The following is a 13236-nucleotide window of genomic DNA, read 5'->3' as shown; positions in this document are numbered from 1 at the left end:
GTGACCATTGGCGATATAAATTGCAGAGATTTTCTTTGTATAAATAAACCTCTTGATGAATTTATTTTATTTTGTTTGTCAAATATATAAACTTTGTATAATGGAATGAATTAGATGCACTTTAGCCTACTTCTGCGGATTCCATATTACATCATGATGCTACATCACGATATGCAATTTTGCTTCTGGCTAAAATCAGGATATGATGGGAGATTTATCAGGAAAAACAGCAGGTTCTGCAAAGTGATGCACAGCTTTAAATGTACATTATCTCCACTTATTCCAATTTATTTAAAATTCTGTTTCTGTAAAATGAAGTATTTTTGACGTGGATGTAACATAACTTTATGTGCATCTTGTGTATAACCCATAACAGCAATCAAGGTTCTCGGATCAGAAGGCGCAAGGTTTGCACATTCTGTACCGTCTGCCACCTTGGGGTACAAATCCATGCATGGCCCTGTAAGACTATGTACCGGGAGTGCAGAGCAGTACAAAGCAGAAGATTACAGATTAGTAGATTACAAATCAACACTATGTGACCTCCATCTTTCCTCTGAGGGAAAGAATGGAATCCTGACTGAAGGTAAGTGCACTTCATGGTGTACTGGTAATTAATGGTTAATTAGTGCCCATTATTAATTAGTATAAGTGCATATGAGAGGAGGTTCTGAGTGACATGTGAGCAGTCTTGGAGTATATATGGTATCTGAAAGCATGGGGGGGGCATTTTGTGGCATGCAGGGAAATAAGTAGTACTTGGGGGTATTTTGTGGCCAGTGTGGGTCTGAATGCATGTGGGGGTGTGGAGGTGTTTTTTTTGCATTTTCCATTATAATATTTTTAATTAATTGTTAATATTTTTACTTTTGCAGGTGGCGAGATATGCAGAGGGGTGTGGGAAAAAGGAGAAGAGGGATGATGTGTATGTGTGTGTGTGTGTGTGTGTGTGTGTAAAACTGTAAGTAACACATTTATTTTCTGCCCATTCATATACTTGACGAGTACACTGCACAAGCACTGGGTCTAGTACACTGCACAAGCACTAGGACTAGTACACTGCACAAGCACTGGGACTGATACACTGCACAAGCACTGGGACTAGTACACTGCACAAGCACTTGGACTAGTACACTGCACAAGCACTGGGACTGATACACTGCACAAGCACTGGGACTAGTACACTGCACAAGCACTGGGACTAGTACACTGCACAAGCACTAGGGCTAGTACACTGCACAATCACTGGGACTAGTACACTGCACAAGCACTGGGACTAGTACACTGCACAAGCACTAGCGCTAGTACACTGCACAATCACTGGGGCTAGTACACTGCACAAGCACTAGTACACTGCACAAGCACTGGGACTAGTACACTGCACAAGCACTAGGACTAGTACACTGCACAAGCACTAGGACTAGTACACTGCACAAGCACTGGGACTGATACACTACACAAGCATTGGGTCTAGTACACTGCACAAGCACTGTGTCTAGTACACTGCACAAGCACTGGGACTGATACACTGCACAAGCACTGGGTCTAGTACAATGTACAAGCACTGGGACTGATACACTGCACAAGCACTGGGACTGATACACTGCACAAGCACTGGGACTGATACACTGCACAAGCACTGGGACTAGTACACTGCACAAGCACTAGGACTAGTACACTGCACAAGCACTGGGACTGATACACTGCACAAACATTGGGACTGATACACTGCACAAGCAATAGTACACTGCACAAGCACTGGGACTAGTACACTGCACAAGCACTGGGACTAGTACACTGCGCAAGCACTCGGACTGATACACTGCACAAGAACAGAATAAGAGCAGGGAAGAAGCACTCTCTAGGTATGCTAGAGAAGCACTGACATACATAAATATATTTAGCTTATTGAATGCTATATTAAAGTTTGCTGTTTTCCATTAAAAATGTATTGCATCTTTATTAAAGAGGTGGGAAGGATGGCTTAGTGGTTAGTACTTCTGCCTCACAGCACTGGGTCATGAGTTTGATTCCTGACCATGGCCTTATCTGTGTGGAGTTTGTATGTTCTCCCTGTGTTTGCGTGGGTTTCCTCCAGGCTCTCTGGTTTCCTCCCACAATTCAAAAACATACAAGTAGGTTAATTGACTGCTAACAAATTGATCCTAGTATGTGTGTGTGTGTGTGTGTATGTTAGGGAATTTAGACTGTAAGCTCCAATGGGGCAGGGACTGATGTGAATGAGTATAAATAAATGATGATGATGATCCCTCCAAAAGCCTTCGTTTACCTAGCTCTTTAGAGCTAGCCAGCATCACTGGGATTGATAAATGGGATTGATAGAGGCCGCCTGGGTTGCACCAGTGGTAGTTTCACCACTAGTGAATGGTAATAGGCTGTACATGTAACAGTGCTACAATATTAAATATATTTATTTGGTTATCATTGCTATTCTGTTAGTGTTGTGTGAAATTTTCTAAGTTTGTGCACGTTAAAAACAACAAAAGCAAAAGGGTGACGAGTGTTAACCTCTCTGCAGAATCGAGTTGTGACTGTTCCAATCTTACACCACATGTACAGGATTTTAATTTGTCAGACAGATTTATAATTAGATGTCTCTGCTCTCAGTGTACAGAAACACATACTCTCCTAAAAAGCAACATGCAGTCAACAGGATTTCTGTGCATCTCACTTTAATACCCTCAGTTACTGGACAAAAGGGTAAATATAAGTAATTAAACACAAAGCCTATTTACACTTCCCTGCATTTTAGACCTGTTATTGTGCTTGGAATTCAGAAAGTATGGTGACTTCAGTCACATGACCAATCATACCCTGGTTTATTTTACAAATAATGCTTTTATTATAGAACCATTATTACATGATTATATTATTTGTTGGCAGCAGCCCTACTATGAGTCTTCTGTAGGTAGCTAGAGTTGGATATCCACTAATGGTAAGTTACAGGAGGAGAAAAGGTCAGAAGTGAGAAAGTTGAGCCCAAATCGCATTGACTTTAGAGTGTTCTCATTCAATGAACAAACATATGTATTAAACAACCTGACTGATCTACTTCAAGAACCTTTGTTAAAACATTTTTATTAATCATATAAATCCTATTAGAAAATAACACACCGCTAGATGAATGGAAGTGACCGCATCCCTTCTAAAACCCGCCGGTTTTAGGCAGGTCAGGTGCTTTCCAATGTGCACAAATAGGATGACATTGTAATGACCCGTGCAGTGACTTGTTCAAGGTCACAAGGCACTGACACTGCAAGCCACTCTCAGCCATTCTCCAGCAACTTCAATGTTACTGATATTCCGTCTGTACATTTTACCACTAGGTAATTATTTCTCCTATTTAAATGTCCATGTGTGAATTCCCAAACCTTACACTTTGGTGAATGGAGAAAATAAATGTGTCTGCTATGCATAATACAAATTGCTCATTTAATTTTACCCCTGGCCGGGAAAACAGGCGAAGATTGGTGTTATAATGAGGGAGGCATTGCATTGCATTTGCTTGTTAAAGGTCAATACAAAAGTTTGTCTGACAAATGCTTCATATATAGGAATGTGGACGTGACAATGGGACATCCTATGTGATGAAACCTCAATTTAAATGTGTTTTTTTCTGGTTTACCATACATTTGTTACTGAAGTTCTAACAGCAAAATAGTAAGTGCATGGAATAATCAAAACTAGTGAAAAATAGATAAAAAAAATAGTAAAATTAGATTGCTAGCTCCTTAGGTTTATGAAGACTAAATGTCTGAGCGCAGTACTGGACATATGTGAAGATCAACCATTCATCTAAAATCTAAAATCTTTCACAACAGAATGGGCCCGCAAGGTAGTCCTTCTGGCAGCAATAGGATTAGAGGATAGATAGCACAATCCCTATTCCCTATTTGCACTCATACACAGACAGATTGTTCTGTTTGATTTCATCCTTGCAGTGTCTGGGATACCAGGCTGTTCATTTCCTGCATATGCCTTGTTCAGTGAAACAGCAAAACTGCCAAGAACTGAGAGCCAAGTGAGAAACTCAAGTTGCTAATGAGATGGGGCCTGGCGGCCGCACATCCTCTCTTCCACGAACACTTTGCTTGTCTCCCAGACTCACCAATTCTTTCAGCTGCTCTCCACACAGTTTTATACTGTCTCCCTCTCACCCTCAGCAGCTACCTCTTTATTTCTGCACTTTCTCAGTTCTCTCCAAGCACCATGTTCTCATCTAAGCCTCTGCTATTTATTACACTGTGCTAGTGTCCCCTTGTGGAAAATATAGAGAACCATCTTCTTTCTAGCCCTGGGGTGACATCTGCTAACCAAAAGGAAGATAATAGAAACTTATGAAGGGGTTGTGAGCAACATGTGGTTCTACAGTTGTGGAACTTGTAGAGTCTCTGCTGTTGCGTCTACCCCCTGCTTTAGTAGACAGTGCAGAAGATCATTAATGACTGGACAGCACACCACAAATTAAGAGTACCTCAATAAGACATGCTGCAGTTGTTACTTAAGTTCACACTCCAATATGCAATTAAAATATCTGTCTATTCAACAATGTTGTATAATTAATTCACCTTGTTTGTTTCTTTTCCAGAATGCAAGGGGTAAGCAGAGGTAAAAGTCATGTCAGAGTAGCCTCAACACCATCAGTTTACTGATATATTCTTGTTACCATATACTGCTTAACTGACCTCTGTTTAGCTGTTGTTGTATTAGGGAAAGTAAAGGCACATTGGATCCCCCATTATTTCAAGTCTCATCATTATTGATTACGTGATTTGAAATACATTGTATTACTTGCACTTAACTTGTGTGTTTAGGATGAGTAGAATGACTCCTGTTGAAAAGTATAGGTATCACCATCTCTAGGGCATTAGCATGGTGAAAAAGCCCTACGCTGCCATGTAAAATCGGGAACACCTTTAAGTTTGCACAATCTCCATCACTTGTAGCTCTTGCAAATATCTTGAACACATAACAATAACTCATTTTGTGATCTTAGATTACCACATAAATATAAATGGATTATTAAGCATAATATTTGCCTCTTAAAATAATCCATCTTGACGTGTAAAGACATACTCAGCGGTGGAATGCAAGTGCAAGTGGCTTCAACTCAAAGCAGTGCACTGCCAGGCACTGTTATTATTATTATTATTATTATTGTTTAATACAGCAATATTAATTGTCTAAGAAGCCATTGGCAGTCATTTGTGACTGGATTCTGGTCTAGTCACAAATAACCCCAATGGCTGGATGAACAATATGTACAACTACACAGCCTTGATGTGTTAGTTTGTTGGCAATTAATCTGATTTTAGTGTGAAGTTGCCTCCATCTATTGATGCCACCAAGGGAGTATAAGAGGTACCAGTATATGGGGCCAGGACTGAAAAGGGGACTCACCATCCAAGGCCAGCTTTTTTCCCCAATAATCTGCTGACTCCATTTTGAGTAGGACCCCAGGTTTAAAAATGTAGCAGGGGCTGTGTGGCATTATCAGGGCCATCCCTGCCCTAAAGAGGGCAGCCCTGTCATTGCTGTACTTCCTGGTGGCTGGCTCCTCCCATGGGACCAGCCGCTAATGAGCTACCTTCCTTTCTAGACCCGCCCCCTCCCCTCCGTCTCCTGTCCTCCACCTCTTCTCCCATCCCAGTCATATACTCTTCTCCTGCTTCCAATCATGTTGTCTGCCTGCACCACCCCTCGCCTCTCTACAAGTGGCTGTACTGCTACCTCCATCTGCTTTGGAAGATAGGTAAGGTAAATGGGGTGATTAATGCTATGTGTGTGTGTATTTGTGTGTGTGTGTGTTTGTGTAGGGGGGTTATAATATGTAGGGTTATTGTTATGGGTGCGGTGTTATTTATAATATATGGGGCAGTCTCTGGGCTGGTGCTAATACTAGTAAACCCTTTTCCACAGTTAGTACAATATACAAGACATCTCTCCCTTTCAGTAACTGTGAAGTGTTCATGTTTATCAAAGGACAAGCCTTAATCTCTCTCTGTGGTAAAGGGCAATTGGGGAAGTCTGTTGGGCATGTGGGGAGGTCTGGTAAATATATAAAGAGCATTTGGGGAAGTCTGTGGGGAGGTCTGATGGGCATATAAAGGGCATGTGGGGAGGTCTAGGGGCATATTCCTGCTCTGAGTGTTATTGCTCTATGGTACACCTCTGTGACAAAGGGAAGTGGTCAAGGAGCAGGGGGTCCGCTGCCCGTTTAATTTTTATTGGGCCCCATAATTTCTGACTGCAGCCCTGTCTCCATTGATCTGCCTTGGAATGGCCATATTTATAGCTCTCTTTTCTTTAAGAAAACAATACTCACACCCACACACCATATTTTTCTCAGTCTACAAATACCTGCCTACTTTTATGGTGCTAAGCCATGTAAAATTGTAACAAGAGCATGAACTGCAGAAAATAAGAAGTCTAAGTTAGAGGTTTCCAGTGGCAAAAATAGTCTGCCTTGGGAAAATAAAATAGGGATTGGGATTGATGGTCCACTTGTGTGCCCCTTATGGGATTTTTTCCCCCCAGATACTAAACTGCAATCTGCCCTATGTTTTACAGGGTACTCAGAAAATGTCTGCATGCGGTACACTGGCAGTAGGCATGCCCATTTGTCTCCACATTCTGGAAAGAGTGGTCAGACTTCACAGATACTCTAGAATTTTCTTTTCAAAAATCGATAAGTAATGTTATAGGGTGATAAGCCAAGTTATCTGCAATCTGACATCCCTTCTACTTCAATATGTTTGTATGTTGGCTAAGCTGAAGACTGTGGGGCTGGTTTAGAGTTGGGAAAAATTGCACCTGAGAAAGCATTCAGCACCGCAGAGGGGAAAGCACACATCCTGATTAAGGTTTGTGAGAGGGGTGTGGCCTAGTCCATCTCTAAACGTGTAAAAATAAAGCACCGAAGTGCAACATTGAGACACAAAACGGTTTCCATTAAAATTATAGACAAGACAAATTCTCCATTAGGTCTGAGATGGTGCAAAAATCAAATCATTTTATGGAGTAGAAATGGCTGTGTGTCATTCCACATGACAAGGGGCTACCATCAAAATGCACCCTCTCTACCCTTTAATCTTACTCCGCAAAATTAATTCCTATTTCTGCACTGCTTTACCAAATGAGGCACAGCCTAGCAGCTTCTTAGTACTTCTCTAGCAACACCTTCACCCTTCTCTCTGCTACTACACAAATACAGTCATCTTACTCCACAAACCTGTGAGACGCTGCAGAAAGCTAGATGTAGAACAGCTCTAGCACTGCAGAGCTGACATTTTGTGCTTTGTTAATGTCCTAAAATGAATGCAGAATTGCTAGGTTTAAACTAAATGAAAATGTTTCATCATATAGGCTATGGATCTAATTTACAACGTTAGAAATCAGCCATTTCTCTTTATTATACTGTATATTAAACAGAAATACCCATTTAATAAAACCATTCAAGCAAACAAATGTTACTCTCATCATTAATTTAAGACATAAATGATAATCAAAAGGAGCAGTATTTTAGGAGGAAGATGTACAAGATGAATTTAATGAAGCAGGTGTCCATAAATTAATAGTAGGTTGGACTTTGGATTGAATTTCTTTTCTATTTCCATCATGCATGTTTACATGTGACCCAACTGTGTCACAAAAGTGGGGTGTGTATGTGTGCCTATGTATGCTCTAGGGGCCTGCTTCATTAAGGATCTTAACTTGAGAAGCTTCTTATTTCAGTCTCCTGGACAAAACCATGTTACAATGCAAGGGGTGCAAATTAGTATTCTGTTTTGCACATAAGTTAAATACTGACAGTTTTTTCATGTAGCACACAAATATCAACTTTAAATTTCAGTGTACAAATAAGCTATCAAATATTTGTGTGCTACATGAAAAAACAGTCAGTATTTAACTTATGTGCAAAACAGAATACTAATTTGCATTGTAACATGGTTTTGTCCAGGAGACTGAAATAAGAAGTTTCTCAAGTTAAGATCCTTAATGAATCAGGCCCTAGGTGGGTAAATAGGTGCAGGTGCGCAACACTAACCATACTGCACATCTGCAGATTTTGAGAGGACAGATATTTTGTTACAAGAGTTGTAAGAAATATACAGTACAATCTCAAGGGATCTGAAGCAACAAAGCAATCACTTTACAAATAGAGCCATTTGTATCTGCAAAAGGGCCCTTTTGAGACCCCCTATTGCACCTGGCTCTCAGCTGCTTTTCTAATTGCCAACTTCGCATATCGCTCCATTCAGCGTAAAGAAGACCAGGGGTTACATGCCCTGCTTATTAGTAGCCTTTCAATAACTCTTACATTGAGTACAGTGGACAAATGACTTTCCTTATTGCAAAAAAAGTTCTGTGCACGTGAGACAGAGAGAGTTATTTTATTCAATATGCAGCAAAAAAAGGCTGCAAAATCTGTCTGTCAAGCTGTTATAGACTTGTAAGTTCCAGCAGCATCTAGTTGACAGTGCATGGCGGACTTGTCACCCCAAAACTGCTGGTCATCCAAAGGTTGCCTAATATTGGACAAAAGGTGAAAGAGATGAAGGGAGCGAACAAAGATGGACAAGAGGGGGACAAACAAAAGCTGGGCATACAATCGGTGGTAGACAAGAGAAGAACAGGCAAAGAGTGACAGACAATAGATTTTAGAAAAAAAAAGTGTCAGGCTAGACAAGAGGGACAGGTTTTGGAGTGTGGTGGAATACACTGGTGTAGTGGGTGGTAGCGATGGTGATGTGAGGAGGGCCTCCAGCTATCCCACTGTATTGCTTCTTGCTTTGACACACTCGCCACATATGAGTAATATTCACCAATCAGCAGTAGACAACAGTCTCACATTGCAAAGCTGGTAAATTATCAGCTTATATATGAAAAATATTTCACCAGTGTCACATTTTTACATTGTGCACGCAGGACAAATATGGCACAACTGCATGTACATGAATCAGAATTACATCCAGGCTATGGTATGACTGTTTAGAGAAGTATGGTTGCCAATTCTTGTCAAAATGGTAATGGAAAAGCTACATTACATCTATCTTGCAACTTTATCATGTTACTGCCTGTAAAATCTCCATGTAATATAAAACCACAAAATGCACAATTAACTTTGATAGAGATGTACTTTTGACATCACAATCTTTCCTCATCAGTTTAACAAACACCTCACAACACTACTCTATGCTATTGGGGGTCCCTGCTCCTTCCACTATCAAACTCTTAGTTTGCCTAAATTATCCTTCGCGTTAGTAATGAGATTTAAAGGCATTCTCAACAATTTGTTTAAAGTAGATTCTGAGATCTAGATGTGTTTCCCCTTAAATAAGCACTCTGATCAGGCAAACTCTTGAATAAAAACAGACATGAAAACAAATCTAAAGAAGGACAACAAGAGATTGAAGCACATACTATGGGACAGTGATCTCTGTGTACTAATTCTAAGTGTGAAAAATAGGATAAACTATATCATTTAATGGCCTAATACCAGCCAAGAGTAATGCAGTCATTTAATAAAAAAACTCATAAAAGGCATTTAAGGAGTCCCACATGTTATGATAGGTAAAGTAATAAAAGAAGACGAAAAAATCTCAAAAAACGTTCTGCTAAAATGACTTGGATATTGTGCATGTGTGATTGATGGAATCATATTGTTTTCCCTTTGGCATTAGGATTAGAATTACCAAACATCAACAGTGATACTGTTAATATAGTAATCTTAATGCTATTCATTCTAATCTGATGTTTCCATGTGTTAGCAAGTTGCGGCTGATAATTTCCCCTAATAAAACTGAACAAGCATGCATCAATTCAGTTTCTGTTCGTTTATTTCTTGAAGCAAAAAAGTATACTGGAACCCCTAAGTAACCTCACTGATTTGTGCAAACTACTCAGACCTATTACCGTAATTTCCTCTTTTAATTTATAATATCTTGTTCCATACTTTTGAAAGTGACCATGTGATTTGCCGACAATCTAATGGATTCAATGTATCCTAAATGCATACCCAAAGCTGTAAGGATACACCGCAATCCTGGCTACAGACAGCAGGTGGCAGTGCATGGTCAACACAGACAACTGCAACTCTTACATAGCACTGCTGTTTCAGCACTTCTCCTAAAGGTCTAGACAATCAGAACTAATAGACTTCACCCGTAGCATCAGCAACGTACACAAAAAAAGCATACTGGATGATTCAATGCTCTTATATAACACTTAACTGCACTGAGCACTTCTGCTAAAGGTCAAGACAGTCAAGACTAAGGGCTAGGTACACGTTATAGAGATACTCATTACAGAGATTTCCGACCAATGTGTTATCTACAACGATTTCACCTACTACTGAATTTCCAATCAGTCTACAGATTAATGTGTTGACACTATAAACGATTTACCTTCTAATCTGTGCTATCAGAACTTTGGAACAACGGTCGTTTATCGTGCATGTATACACACTAATGCGATATCGGGCCAAACGGTCGTTTATCAGGTGTTTGCCCTGATAATTTGCAGAAAAACCTTTAGTGTGTACCTAGCCTAAGAGACCTCAGCTGTATGCAGCCTTTTAAATCCCTCACTCCTACAAAGCTTTGCACAAGGTGTGGATTTGCATTTCTGTTAGTAATTCAGAGTATTATTTTGTTTGCCTATTCATTGACTTCAGCTTTGTCCCTAACAATTCTACCCTCTTCATCCCATCAACTTCAGATCAATCCCCAGGGCCTGATCATCCAATAGGCTGACTAGGCTGCAGCCTAGGGTGTGAGTTGTAGGAGGGCACAAGCTTTTTTAGGGGTGCAAAATGATGACCTTAATTTTAAAATATACAAGAATAGTTGTTCTCTAAAATAAAAAGGAAACATGAAAGAAAATATAGGAAGGCTTTAATGTTGACGTATTCCCATGGTAAAGGCTGAAGACAATGAGTTATCCTCGAGTGGGAGCTTGAGAATAAGTGAGTAGGAGAGACAAGGATGGCAACAGTCACAGATGCTACAGCCTCCCCGCCACCTTCACCCTCATTCACACGTTCGCACCTCCGCTCATCTATACAGTTGTCATTTCAGTGACAATGAAAGGGGTGACAAAGATTGCCATGATCTTTTTAAAAAGCAGAGGGGAGCTGAGTTTTGAGAATGCACAAACGTAATCATTGGTGGGGGCGAAGGAAGCCAAGTTTGTTTTTGCCTACCGTGTATTAGCCTGGCATAGAAGGCGAGTGAGCGCTATGAGAGTATTAGACTAGGGTGGGTTGAACCCTTAATCAGGTCCTGTTTGCTTCTTCTTCTTTTTTTCCCCCACGCTCCACTGTTGTTCAATGCTTCTATCTTTTGCCTCTTCCACATTCTGTCCCATGACATAATGCTCCCCATTGGCTATTTAAAGCTGGCCCCTCAAGTAGGTAGGCAAATCGGACACAATCCTGACATTCTGTGCTCAGACAGTAGGATCAGATTACTTTTGGCTTCCCTGCTGCCTGTCAATGTGCTTGGCAGGTGGAAGATGGCAGTGCAAACAGGGTGTTAGCAGTTGTCTTGTAAAAGCATTTTCCACCATGGCCAATATTGATCACACAGTTTTCCAAGTTACTATAAACTGTTTCAATAATAACTTCACAGCAGGAAATAATTGAGCCACGTTTGCTTGTAAGTCTTCAGTAAGTATTTACCAATAACAATTTAATTTTACACACTATAGCCTGTTTCTAAACATTCCACATACCTTCTTCCTAAAGAAAAAACCCCATCGATACCATCGTCTCACCAACACATCTTACTTTCTTGTATCAGCTTTCATATAATTTTGTCTTCCGCACTATGTAACCCAACCTTTTTTAAGTCCTTCTATATAAACTCTTAAATTGTTCTTTATAACTAATCTAATCCTCAGACATGGAGAAAGTGAGAACCTTTTTGCAGGGTTTCTATAAATGTTGAGTTCAGAGCCACTACAATGTTAAGTAGCACACTGAATGAGGAAAATAAATCTGCTTTTATCAAAATGCCAGCTGCCTTGACTGTAATATATTCTAGCTTAATAAGCGAGCAGTGTCCCCTGCCTGCACAGACAGGTACTCACAATCTAAAAAGTGCCAATTTAGGGAAAAAATAATAGGCACTGCTCTCTGGGAAATGATATAAAGTTTAACATTTACATGTTGCAAAACACTCCAGTTTTCTCTCTATAGATAAACTGATAAATTATATTCACGTAAAATTATATAAACCTGTTTGTTGTGACAAAATTATTTCCTTATACCTTGTCCAATATCTCAGATGCTGAATAATCGTATATTTTTCTTACACTGTAGCCTAAAGATAGTATTTACACATAATGTTCTCCTATCCTGTAAATGCAATTATTATAACTTTGAAGCAAGAGCTCAACACATTTCAACATTGGTTGCTAAGTATATGAACATGTAGTAAACACTAATTTAAGGTCACTTAATAAAGGGGATAGGACCCTAGGGCAGCCAATAGACACAATGGCATCTGCAATTCTGAAGGCTGCATGTTGTTAGGATCTACTTACAGGCACATTGGTACATCAATCATTGAAGGGGTTATTCTGGCAGATGGTCTTTGCTCTTGTGAGATCCTGACAACAAGCATTCATGGGGGAGCCGGGGAACATGTTTGAAAGTCACTGATGTACATACAGTATTGTGAAATGTGGGTGTCTAGCTGATAAGTGTGTTAACATAAAACATATACTAATAGGGCATGATTGTATAGGAACCGCTAGGTAAGGCAAAAAAACTGTAATAGATCATCTTTGAAGTGAAGACTATGCTGTATTTAATGCAAAATGCTAGTTTAATCCAGTATAACTATGTGTGTATGAGTTTTGTAGGATTAACAGTTTTAACTCTTAAATAATATCATTTACACTGAAAACACTTTATTAAATAAGCCTTATGTATAAAAGGCCTAAACATTATCAGGCAAGTACAGCATTCAAGAACACCAACCATGCTTGCCCAATGTCCGGGACACTTCCAAATTTCAGGTACCTCACCTTGACTCCCAGGAAAGCAGGCTGTCCTCCCACAACCTGCCCACTCCCTAGCGAAGCAGGAGAGACGGGGACCTCAGTGACCAGAATCGTATTGAATCCACTCATTTTGGCTCTGCCCCATGATGACCAATCGCTGTGTTTCACCATGGGGTGAGACCAAATGATACAATTCCCTGCATCACC

The 13236-nt window shown here is 40.1% G+C and overlaps 1 protein-coding gene across 2 annotated transcripts in view; it reads right to left on the bottom strand.

The window, feature by feature from the left end:
• LOC142152043 (nuclear receptor ROR-alpha) overlaps positions 1-13236 on the bottom strand; it is a 364937-nt gene that overhangs the window by 235189 nt on the left and 116512 nt on the right. Inside the window, exon 1 of one of the 2 annotated variants that reach the window (XM_075208255.1) lies at positions 5422-5479. The exons of the other annotated variant lie outside the window; for it this stretch is intronic. Coding sequence (XP_075064356.1) covers positions 5422-5464 — 43 coding nt within the window. The 5' untranslated portion in view covers positions 5465-5479. Of the gene's footprint in view, positions 1-5421; positions 5480-13236 lie in introns of those variants that run through there. 2 annotated transcript variants of the gene reach the window in all.

The sequence above is a fragment of the Mixophyes fleayi genome, chromosome 4 (genome assembly GCF_038048845.1).
Source record: "Mixophyes fleayi isolate aMixFle1 chromosome 4, aMixFle1.hap1, whole genome shotgun sequence".
In the NCBI taxonomy this organism is placed as follows: domain Eukaryota; kingdom Metazoa; phylum Chordata; class Amphibia; order Anura; family Limnodynastidae; genus Mixophyes; species Mixophyes fleayi.
The sequence above is the reverse complement of the archived record's forward strand: the minus strand, read 5'-3'. Positions and strand labels throughout refer to the sequence as shown.